At 34.0% G+C, this 12,582-nt stretch overlaps 1 protein-coding gene across 2 annotated transcripts in view; it reads left to right on the plus strand.

The window, feature by feature from the left end:
- slbp2 (stem-loop binding protein 2) overlaps positions 1-4,151 on the plus strand; it is a 6,308-nt gene extending 2,157 nt beyond the window's left edge. The window contains exons 2-9 of one of the 2 annotated variants that reach the window (XM_074612259.1): positions 702-875; positions 995-1,072; positions 1,369-1,449; positions 1,554-1,700; positions 1,791-1,964; positions 2,036-2,180; positions 2,457-2,583; positions 3,481-4,151. In XM_074612259.1, the coding sequence (XP_074468360.1) occupies positions 702-875; positions 995-1,072; positions 1,369-1,449; positions 1,554-1,700; positions 1,791-1,964; positions 2,036-2,180; positions 2,457-2,583; positions 3,481-3,545 (991 nt within the window). In that variant the 3' untranslated portion in view covers positions 3,546-4,151. The remainder of the gene's footprint in view (positions 1-701; positions 876-994; positions 1,073-1,368; positions 1,450-1,553; positions 1,701-1,790; positions 1,965-2,035; positions 2,181-2,456; positions 2,584-3,480) is intronic. The other variant, XM_074612258.1, reaches the window with a different exon arrangement.
- Positions 4,152-12,582: the final 8,431 nt, after the last annotated feature.

Here is a 12,582-nt window from a genome sequence, read left to right on the forward strand (position 1 = left end):
AGGAGACCGTAGCTTTGGTCTCCAGGACCGGAGTCTCTGCTCCTCTGCTCCTCTGCCTGCCTTCACTCACACACCGCGCTCCTTCTCTCTCTCTCTCTCTCCACCTCTCACGTGCATGCTGCTCACTCCACACTGCAGAAGAGTTAGTTTAGCTGTGAGAATATCTAGTGAATGTTCAGTGGACGTTTGTGCAGAAATAACTGCTGCAGCTCCTCCAGACCAACAGAGGTTTCCCGTGTCTTGTGAAGTGACGGGGCTCCGCAGAGAGAAACCTTATCGTCTCCCCCGTTCCCTCCGGCCGCGGTCGGGAGGCTGAGGCGGGAAAAGCCAACACTAGGATCAGCATTGATTCATGGAGAGACCTTGGTCTGGTCAGCTAACATTACTGCCAAGCAGCTGAAATATAGAGTGATATTGTGCTTTTAGCTGACGTGTGTCTCCTCACTGTGTTGAGCGATGCTCCTTCATGTCTATGTAGAGCGAGCACAAGCGCCAGCAACAGGACGCTGACTTTAGTTGACTTAACGGACACAGATGAAGCTGTTCCCTCCGATCGGTACCCGTTCTCTCCGATCGGTACCCGTTCTCTCCGATCGGTACCCGTTCTCTCCGATCGGTACCCGTTTTCTCCGATAGGTACCAGTTCTCTCTGATCGTCTCCGTGGTGCTCCCCTCTGATGTCATCATGTTTGTGTCCTCAGCTTCTGCTTCAGCCCGCGGTCATGCGTTTGTGTGAAGGGCTGGTCGGCCGCCATGTGGAACGGCCTCCCCGACCCGCTGCTGGCCGCCGCCTCCAGATGCTCCGCCTCCAGATGCTCCGCCCCCGAGCCGTGGCTGCTCCCCGGCTGCAGCTCCGTCTTCGACAGCCTGGTCAGGTGAGAAACTCCCCGCCTGGTGGCGATGACTTAATGTGAACTAGTTCCTCTGGTTGTTGACTCTGTCGGGTTTACGTCATCCGCTTCACATAAAACAAGTGTTGTCTTCGTCCTCACAGTAACGTGCCTCCGATGCCGTCTCCTCCCGCCGCCGACCTGCGAGGACGAGACAGAGCTGCCGGCAACAAACCTCGCAGGTTCCTCTACTTTCTCTACTTTCACTTTGAAGGGCAGTGAAATCTTCTAGTCTCTGAGAGTCACATGATCATCTGGATTCAGCTCGACTAGTTCTGTCTGGTTCAGTCTGAAGACTGGACTGAATCACTTTAAAGTTGTTCTTCTTTTGTGTTTCTATTCTACGATGTGGCAGCATGTCCCTGAACCTGACACGACCTGTAGAGGATGAACATCCTGAACAATTTTAACCCCGTCTGTCTCTGTCTCTCTGTTGGTCCTGGTCCTGGTCCTGGTCCTGGTCCTGGTTTTCCTGCAGGCCGTCCATCCTGGAGCGTTGTATCCTCAAAGTGTCCACCAGCAGCGTTGCCGTGGGGACGGACGATCTGGACAACAAGAGGTCAGTAAACTGTGAACATGAAGAATCATCATCATCACCAGGTCCTGTGATGAAGATGACCAGGACACCCTGTGGTGACCTCTGACCTCTCCGTGTCCCTGCAGGCCCCCGTTGGACCGCTGCTACCCCCCCCGCCTCCCGGACCCGGCCAACACCGAGACCAACGGAGCGGTTCTGAAGCGGCGCCAGAAACAGATCCAGTACGGCAAGAACACCAGCGGCTACCAGAACTACCTGCAGCAGGTCCCCAGGTCAGGAGACGCTCCTCTTCCTCTTCCTCCTCCTCCTCTTCTTCATATATACATCTATATATCTAAACTGTGAGCGCTGCTCGTCCTCAGACACCTGCGGGACGCTAAGCTCCACCCGTCCACTCCCAACAAGTACAGGAAGTACAGCCGGCGCTCCTGGGACATGCAGGTGCGTCTGTGGAGGCGAGCGCTGCACCTGTGGGACCCGCTGACGGATGGCCAGCCGGACGCCGGCGACGACGCTCAGGACCCCGTGGAGCAGCTGTACGTCACTAGTATCATCGTATATTCAGAGGCAACGTGAGGTCTGATCTCTGTTTGGTTCTGTTGTTCAGTCAGAACCAGCTGGCCCAGATGACCTCTGACCTCTGTGAGGAGGGAGGAGACAAGCAGAGAGAGAAGGAGACTCCAGCAGCCTCTAAAGCCTCCTCGGTGTCTCCTCTGGAGCTGCCTGGACCCTGGACCGTCCCCCTGTCCCCGGTAATCAATCAATCAATCAATCAATCACACAGAACCAGTTCTGGCTCTAAAAACAGCAGAATCTAGATGATCAGTATAAATCCAGCAGGGCTGTATGGAGGACCAAATCTGCCAAAATCAGAAATAAATGACTGCATAAATAAAGAGATGTCATTAAAGTAGATAACTAATATTAAAAATAAATGTAGCCATGAATGAATGAATGAATGAATGAATGAATTGATAAACTGTGACATAGAATGATATTTGTGTTTGTTTTATTTGTCTTCCCGTCAGGAGGCTGAGCTGACCTACAGGACTCTGCGTTCTCCTCCCGGCCTCAGCTACTCCTTCAGGAGTCAGCTGACCAACGACAACATGGCCGACTGGCTCCGCCTCCTGCTGGAGGCCGACAACGGCCAAGGTGAGGTCACGACTGAGGTCACGGCTGAGGTCACGATGTAAGGGATAACATACAGCTTGCGGTTTATTCTACAACAATGACCTGCTAGCTGAACATTATCCTGATTATTACACGGCTACGTACTGAAGACATCAATAATATGACACAAACGGTCCTCCAGAGTCCGACAGCAGAACTGTGTCCATAGCAACGGTCTGCTATACGTAGCAACGGTCTGCTATACGTAGCAACGGTCTGCTATACGTAGCAACGGTCTGCTATACGTAGCAACGGTCTGCTATACGTAGCAACGGTCTGCTATACGTAGCAACGGTCTGCTATACGTAGCAACGGTCTGCTATACGTAGCAACGGTCTGCTATACGTAGCAACGGTCTGCTATACGTAGCAACGGTCTGCTATACGTAGCAACGGTCTGCTATACGTAGCAACGGTCTGCTATACGTAGCAACGGTCTGCTATACGTAGCAACGGTCTGCTATACGTAGCAACGGTCTGCTATACGTAGCAACGGTCTGCTATACGTAGCAACGGTCTGCTATACGTAGCAGCGGTCTGCTATACGTAGCAGCGGTCCGCTATACGTAGCAGCGGTCTGTTATACGTAGCAGCGGTCTGCTATACGTAGCAGCGGTCCGCTATACGTAGCAGCGGTCTGCTATACGTAGCAGCGGTCTGCTATACGTAGCAGCGGTCTGTTATACGTAGCAACGGTCCGTTATACGTAGCAGCGGTCTGCTATACGTAGCAGCGGTCTGTTATACGTAGCAGCGGTCTGTTATACGTAGCAGCGGTCCGCTATACGTAGCAGCGGTCCGCTATACGTAGCAGCGGTCTGCTATACGTAGCAACGGTCTTCATGATGTGATGTGAATCAGCTGTTCTGTGTTCCTGGTAGATTGGGGCTCTGATGACCAGCAGGTTCCTGTTTTCTCTGACCAGCTCTCGTGGAATCTGTACTGACCGGCGGCGGTCTGAAACCAGCGAGGTTTAGTCATCTGTTAACTCCTCCGTCACCGCGGAGACGTGGCGACGTTGATCTGGACGTCAGTGTGTCCTCCAGTGTCCATTAGTCTTTTTAAGATGGTCGATTAGAACGACAGCACGCATGTGATTGGTCCTTGATCCCAGTGACATCATCACCCAGCGACCTGAAGAGACCGGAGAGGAACCGCCTCCTCTCAGCGCTGACCTGAGCACGCTGCTGTACTTCACTTTCTCTATTTATTTATCCGTACCAGAGGGAGCACTCGTCACCTGAAACCTGCACTGATGAACAGCTGTTTACTTTCTATAGTCACTTTATACCGTTTATTAATGATGTCACTTTATCACGTCTTCGGTCCACCGCCACCTTCGTGCTCGCTGTCGGTCTGTCTGGATCAGGCTCCTCCTCTTTACCGCCATGTTTTTTCTAAAAAACAACCCCAGATTATCGGGGGGGGGGGGCTGTCGCTTTGTGTTGTGACTTTTCTTTTACTTTGTGTTCTCAGTGGTTTTGTGCTGTAATATCAGCACAAAGCTGAAAGATGTGTTTAATAAAGATGTAAATAAAGTATTACAAATTCACCTGCTGACCTTTTCTTCTTCTACACTCCCTAAACATGTACAGGGGCGGGGCCAGAGTCAGAGGGGCGGGGCCAGTGGTCTCAATCACTAGTTTCAGTCTTCTTCAATACAGCATGATGTTCCTTTAGTAAATGATGGTCCCATTGGAGACAAAAACCAAGATGGAGACAGATGTATTATTATAGATTAAAAAACTAATGCATCAATAATTCTAAACTATAATGGAGATTATTCTGCATAATGAGTGGGCGGTACTATACGTGTATTTTGATGGCAGTACTGTTGTACTTCTACTAGGTGTAGAGTGTTTCCAGCAGGTAGTACAGCTGGTAGTATACAGCTGTATACTACCAGCAGGTAGTATACAGCTGGCAGTATACAGCTGGCAGTATACTGCTGGTACTGTAGTAAACCATGTGAGGTTATGTGGGTTGATGGAGGCGTGTCCTCCGACCACACGGGCTGCTGCTGCAGCCGGAGACGGACAGCACCGGTCCGGTCCGTCGGTCACTCAGCTGGTTCTGTGTGTTTGTCCTTTTACCTGCAGCATTACCTCTGTCTCACCTCCTGGTATCACCTGGATGAGTAACTGATGAACACAACCTGCAGACCTGCTGCTGTCAGCAGCCTCTAAACTACAACTCCCAGCATGCCTTAGCGGCTCTGATCGGACTCTTTCTGTGTATTAGTGTCTAATATTACTATGTGTTGCAGCAGGTCTCTGTGGTGGAATAATAATATATAGAATATATAATATATAGAGTGTATAGAGTGTCAGGTGGTGCTGCGGTGTAATAATATATAATATACTGTGTATATAGTGTGTATATATATATACTATATACTCTATGTATATTATATATACATAGAGTATATATAATATATAATATACTGTGTATATATACTCTATATATATATATATATAGTGTATATATATGTGTGTGTATATATATATATATATACACACATATAGTGTATATATATAGTATATATATACTATATACTCTGTATATAGTGTATATATATATTATATATACATAGAGTATATAGAGTGTCAGGTGGTGCTGTAATAATACCAATAATATAATATAATATATATATATATACTATATATATATATATATACTGTATATATACGTATATATATACAGTATATACGTATATATAGTGTATATATATATATTTATACTATATATTATAATATATATATAGTATATATAGAGTATATAGCATATAGTGTCAGGTGGTGCTGAGGTGTATAATATATATAGTATATTATATATATATTATATTATATATAATATATATAGTGTATATAGTATATATATTATATATAGTATAAATAGTATATAGAGTGTATATAGTATATATAGTATAGTATATATAGTATCTATAGTGTATATATAGTATCTATAGTGTATATAGTATCTATAGTGTATATAGTATTTATAGTATATATAGTGTGTATATAGTATCTATAGTGTATATATAGTGTATATAGTATTTATAGTGTATATATAGTGTATATAGTATCTATAGTGTATATATAGTGTATATAGTATCTAGTGTATATAGTGTATCTATAGTATCTAGTGTATATAGTGTATCTATAGTGTATATAGTATCTATAGTGTATATAGTGTATCTATAGTATCTATAGTGTATATATAGTATCTATAGTGTATCTATAGTATCTATAGTGTATATAGTGTATCTATAGTATCTATAGTGTATATATAGTGTATATAGTATCTATAGTGTATATAGTGTATCTATAGTGTATCTAGTATCTATAGTGTATATAGTATTTATAGTGTATATATAGTGTATATAGTATCTATAGTGTATATATAGTATCTATAGTGTATATAGTATATATAGTGTATATAGTATCTATAGTGTATATATAGTATATATAGTGTATATATAGTATCTATAGTGTATCTATAGTGTATATAGTATCTATAGTGTATATAGTGTATCTATAGTGTATCTATAGTGTATATAGTGTATCTATAGTATCTATAGTGTATCTATAGTGTATATAGTATCTATAGTGAATATAGTGTATCTATAGTGTATCTATAGTGTATATAGTGTATCTATAGTGTATATAGTATCTATAGTGTATATAGTGTATCTATAGTGTATATAGTGTATCTATAGTATCTATAGTGTATCTATAGTGTATATAGTATCTATAGTGTATATAGTGTATCTATAGTGTATATAGTATCTATAGTGTATATAGTATCTATAGTGTATCTATAGTGTATATAGTATCTATAGTGTATATAGTATCTATAGTGTATATAGTATCTATAGTGTATATAGGGTATCTATAGTATCTATAGTGTATAGTGTATCTATAGTGTATCTAGTATCTATAGTGTATATAGTATTTATAGTGTATATATAGTGTATATAGTATCTATAGTGTATATATAGTATCTATAGTGTATATAGTATATATAGTGTATATAGTATCTATAGTGTATATATAGTATATATAGTGTATATATAGTATCTATAGTGTATAGTGTATCTATAGTGTATCTAGTATCTATAGTGTATATAGTATCTATAGTGTATCTATAGTATCTATAGTGTATCTATAGTGTATCTATAGTGTATCTATAGTGTATATAGTGTATCTATAGTGTATATAGTGTATCTATAGTGTATATAGTATCTATAGTGTATATAGTGTATCTATAGTATCTATAGTGTATCTATAGTGTATATAGTATCTATAGTGTATATAGTGTATCTATAGTGTATATAGTATCTATAGTGTATATATAGTGTATCTATAGTGTATATAGTATCTATAGTGTATCTATAGTATCTATAGTGTATATAGTATCTATAGTGTATATAGTATCTATAGTGTATATAGTGTATCTATAGTGTATATAGTATCTATAGTGTATATATAGTGTATCTATAGTGTATATAGTATCTATAGTGTATCTATAGTATCTATAGTGTATATAGTATCTATAGTGTATATAGTATCTATAGTGTATCTATAGTATCTATAGTGTATATAGTGTATCTATAGTATCTATAGTGTATCTATAGTATCTATAGTGTATATAGTATCTATAGTGTATCTATAGTATCTATAGTATCTATAGCGTATATATAGTATCTATAGTGTATCTATAGTATCTATAGTGTATATAGTGTATCTATAGTGTATATAGTATCTATAGTGTATATAGTATCTATATAGTATCTATAGTGTATATATAGTATCTATAGTGTATCTATAGTATCTATAGTGTGTATATATAGTATCTATAGTGTATATAGTGTATCTATAGTGTATATAGTGTATCTATAGTATCTATAGTGTGTATATATAGTGTATATAGTATCTATAGTGTATATAGTATCTATAGTGTATATAGTGTATCTATAGTGTATATAGTATCTATAGTGTATCTATACTATCTATAGTGTATCTATAGTGTATATAGTATTTATAGTGTATATAGTATCTATAGTGTATATATAGTATCTATAGTGTATATATAGTATCTATAGTGTATCTAGTGTATCTATAGTATCTATAGTGTATATATAGTGTATATAGTATCTATAGTGTATCTATAGTATCTATAGTGTATATATAGTGTATATAGTATCTATAGTGTATCTATAGTATCTATAGTGTATATATAGTGTATATAGTATCTATAGTATCTATAGTGTATATAGTATCTATAGTGTATATAGTGTATCTATAGTGTATATAGTATCTATAGTGTATATAGTATCTATAGTGTATATAGTATCTATAGTGTATATATAGTGTATATAGTATCTATAGTGTATATAGTGTATCTATAGTATCTATAGTGTATCTAGTATCTATAGTGTATATAGTATTTATAGTGTATATATAGTGTATATAGTATCTATAGTGTATATATAGTATCTATAGTGTATATAGTATCTATAGTGTATATATAGTATATATAGTGTATATATAGTATCTATAGTGTATAGTGTATCTATAGTGTATCTAGTATCTATAGTGTATATAGTATCTATAGTGTATATAGTGTATCTATAGTGTATATAGTATCTATAGTGTATATATAGTATATATAGTGTATATATAGTATCTATAGTGTATAGTGTATCTATAGTGTATCTAGTATCTATAGTGTATATAGTATCTATAGTGTATCTATAGTATCTATAGTGTATCTATAGTGTATATAGTGTATCTATAGTGTATCTATAGTATCTATAGTGTATCTATAGTGTATATAGTATCTATAGTGTATATAGTGTATCTATAGTGTATCTATAGTGTATATAGTGTATCTATAGTGTATATAGTATCTATAGTGTATATCGTGTATCTATAGTGTATATAGTGTATCTATAGTATCTATAGTGTATCTAGTATCTATAGTGTATATAGTATTTATAGTGTATATATAGTGTATATAGTATCTATAGTGTATATATAGTATCTATAGTGTATATAGTATCTATAGTGTATATATAGTATATATAGTGTATATATAGTATCTATAGTGTATAGTGTATCTATAGTGTATCTAGTATCTATAGTGTATATAGTATCTATAGTGTATATAGTGTATCTATAGTGTATATAGTATCTATAGTGTATATATAGTATATATAGTGTATATATAGTATCTATAGTGTATAGTGTATCTATAGTGTATCTAGTATCTATAGTGTATATAGTATCTATAGTGTATCTATAGTATCTATAGTGTATCTATAGTGTATATAGTGTATCTATAGTGTATCTATAGTATCTATAGTGTATCTATAGTGTATATAGTATCTATAGTGTATATAGTGTATCTATAGTGTATCTATAGTGTATATAGTGTATCTATAGTGTATATAGTATCTATAGTGTATATAGTGTATCTATAGTGTATCTATAGTGTATATAGTGTATCTATAGTATCTATAGTGTATCTATAGTGTATATAGTATCTATAGTGTATATAGTGTATCTATAGTGTATATAGTATCTATAGTGTATATAGTATCTATAGTGTATCTATAGTGTATCTATAGTATCTATAGTGTATATAGTGTATATAGTGTATCTATAGTGTATATATAGTGTATCTATAGTGTATATAGTATCTATAGTGTATATAGTATCTATAGTGTATATAGTATCTATAGTGTATATAGTGTATCTATAGTATCTATAGTGTATATATAGTATCTATAGTGTATATAGTATCTATAGTGTATCTATAGTATCTATAGTATCTATAGCGTATATATAGTATCTATAGTGTATCTATAGTATCTATAGTGTATATAGTGTATCTATAGTGTATATAGTATCTATAGTGTATATAGTATCTATATAGTATCTATAGTGTATATATAGTATCTATAGTGTATCTATAGTATCTATAGTGTATATATAGTATCTATAGTGTATATAGTGTATATAGTGTATCTATAGTATCTATAGTGTGTATATATAGTGTATATAGTATCTATAGTGTATATAGTATCTATAGTGTATATAGTGTATCTATAGTGTATATAGTATCTATAGTGTATCTATAGTATCTATAGTGTATCTATAGTGTATATAGTATTTATAGTGTATATAGTATCTATAGTGTATATAGTATCTATAGTGTATATAGTATCTATAGTGTATCTATAGTGTATATAGTATCTATAGTGTATCTAGTATCTATAGTATCTATAGTGTATCTATAGTGTATATAGTATCTATAGTGTATATAGTATCTATAGTGTATCTATAGTATCTATAGTGTATCTATAGTGTATATAGTATCTATAGTGTATCTATAGTGTATATAGTGTATCTATAGTGTATATAGTATCTATAGTGTATCTATAGTATCTATAGTGTATCTAGTATCTATAGTGTATCTATAGTGTATCTATAGTGTATATAGTGTATCTATAGTGTATATAGTATCTATAGTGTATCTATAGTGTATATAGTGTATCTATAGTGTATATAGTATCTATAGTGTATAGTATCTATAGTGTATCTATAGTGTATATAGTATCTATAGTGTATCTATAGAGTATATAGTATCTATAGTGTATATAGTATCTATAGTGTATCTATAGTGTATATAGTGTATCTATAGTGTATATAGTATCTATAGTGTATCTATAGTGTATATAGTATCTATAGTGTATCTATAGTGTATCTATAGTGTATCTATAGTGTATATAGTATCTATAGTGTATCTATAGTGTATATAGTGTATCTATAGTGTATATAGTATCTATAGTGTATAGTATCTATAGTGTATCTATAGTGTATATAGTATCTATAGTGTATCTATAGAGTATATAGTATCTATAGTGTATATAGTATCTATAGTGTATCTATAGTGTATATAGTGTATCTATAGTGTATATAGTATCTATAGTGTATCTATAGTGTATATAGTGTATCTATAGTGTATATAGTATCTATAGTGTATATAGTATCTATAGTGTATCTATAGTGTATATAGTATCTATAGTGTATCTATAGTGTATATAGTATCTATAGTGTATATAGTATCTATAGTGTATCTATAGTATCTATAGTGTATCTATAGTGTATCTATAGTGTATATAGTATCTATAGTGTATCTATAGTGTATATAGTATCTATAGTGTATCTATAGTATCTATAGTGTATATATAGTATCTATAGTGTATCTATAGTATCTATAGTGTGTATATATAGTGTATATAGTATCTATAGTGTATATAGTATCTATAGTGTGTATAGTGTATCTATAGTGTATATAGTATCTATAGTGTATATATAGTATCTATAGTGTATCTATAGTATCTATATAGTGTATATAGTGTATCTATAGTATCTATAGTGTATATAGTGTATCTATAGTATCTATAGTGTATATATAGTGTATATAGTATCTATAGTGTATCTATAGTATCTATAGTGTATATATAGTGTATATAGTATCTATAGTATCTATAGTGTATATAGTATCTATAGTGTATATGGTGTATCTATAGTGTATATATAGTGTATATAGTATCTATAGTGTATCTATAGTATCTATAGTGTATCTAGTATCTATAGTGTATATAGTATTTATAGTGTATATATAGTGTATATAGTATCTATAGTGTATATATAGTATCTATAGTGTATATAGTATCTATAGTGTATATAGTATCTATAGTGTATATATAGTATATATAGTGTATATATAGTATCTATAGTGTATAGTGTATCTATAGTGTATCTAGTATCTATAGTGTATATAGTATCTATAGTGTATATAGTGTATCTATAGTGTATATAGTATCTATAGTGTATATAGTGTATCTATAGTGTATATAGTGTATCTATAGTGTATATAGTATCTATAGTGTATATATAGTGTATATAGTGTATCTATAGTATCTATAGTGTATCTATAGTGTATATAGTATCTATAGTGTATCTATAGTGTATCTATAGTATCTATAGTGTATCTATAGTGTATATAGTATCTATAGTGTATATAGTATCTATAGTGTATCTATAGTATCTATAGTGTATCTATAGTGTATATAGTATCTATAGTGTATCTATAGTATCTATAGTGTATATAGTATCTATAGTGTATCTATAGTGTATATAGTATCTATAGTGTATCTAGTATCTATAGTATCTATAGTGTATCTATAGTGTATATAGTATCTATAGTGTATATAGTATCTATAGTGTATATAGTATCTATAGTGTATCTATAGTATCTATAGTGTATCTATAGTGTATATAGTATCTAGTGTATCTATAGTGTATATAGTGTATCTATAGTGTATATAGTGTATCTATAGTGTATATAGTATCTATAGTGTATCTATAGTGTATATAGTGTATCTATAGTGTATATAGTATCTATAGTGTATAGTATCTATAGTGTATCTATAGTGTATATAGTATCTATAGTGTATCTATAGTGTATCTATAGTGTATATAGTATATATAGTGTATCTATAGTGTATCTATAGTGTATATAGTATCTATAGTGTATCTATAGTGTATATAGTATCTATAGTGTATATAGTATCTATAGTGTATCTATAGTGTATATAGTATCTATAGTGTATCTATAGTGTATATAGTATCTATAGTGTATCTATAGTATCTATAGTGTATCTATAGTGTATATAGTATCTATAGTGTATCTATAGTGTATATAGTATCTATAGTGTATCTATAGTGTATATAGTGTATCTATAGTGTATATAGTATCTATAGTGTATCTATAGTGTATCTAGTATCTATAGTGTATCTATAGTGTATCTAGTATCTATAGTGTATCTATAGTATCTATAGTGTATCTATAGTGTATCTATAGTGTATATAGTATCTATAGTGTATCTATAGTGTATATAGTGTATCTAT

This window comes from Sebastes fasciatus, chromosome 16, assembly GCF_043250625.1.
Source record: "Sebastes fasciatus isolate fSebFas1 chromosome 16, fSebFas1.pri, whole genome shotgun sequence".
NCBI classification, from domain to species: Eukaryota; Metazoa; Chordata; class Actinopteri; order Perciformes; family Sebastidae; genus Sebastes; species Sebastes fasciatus.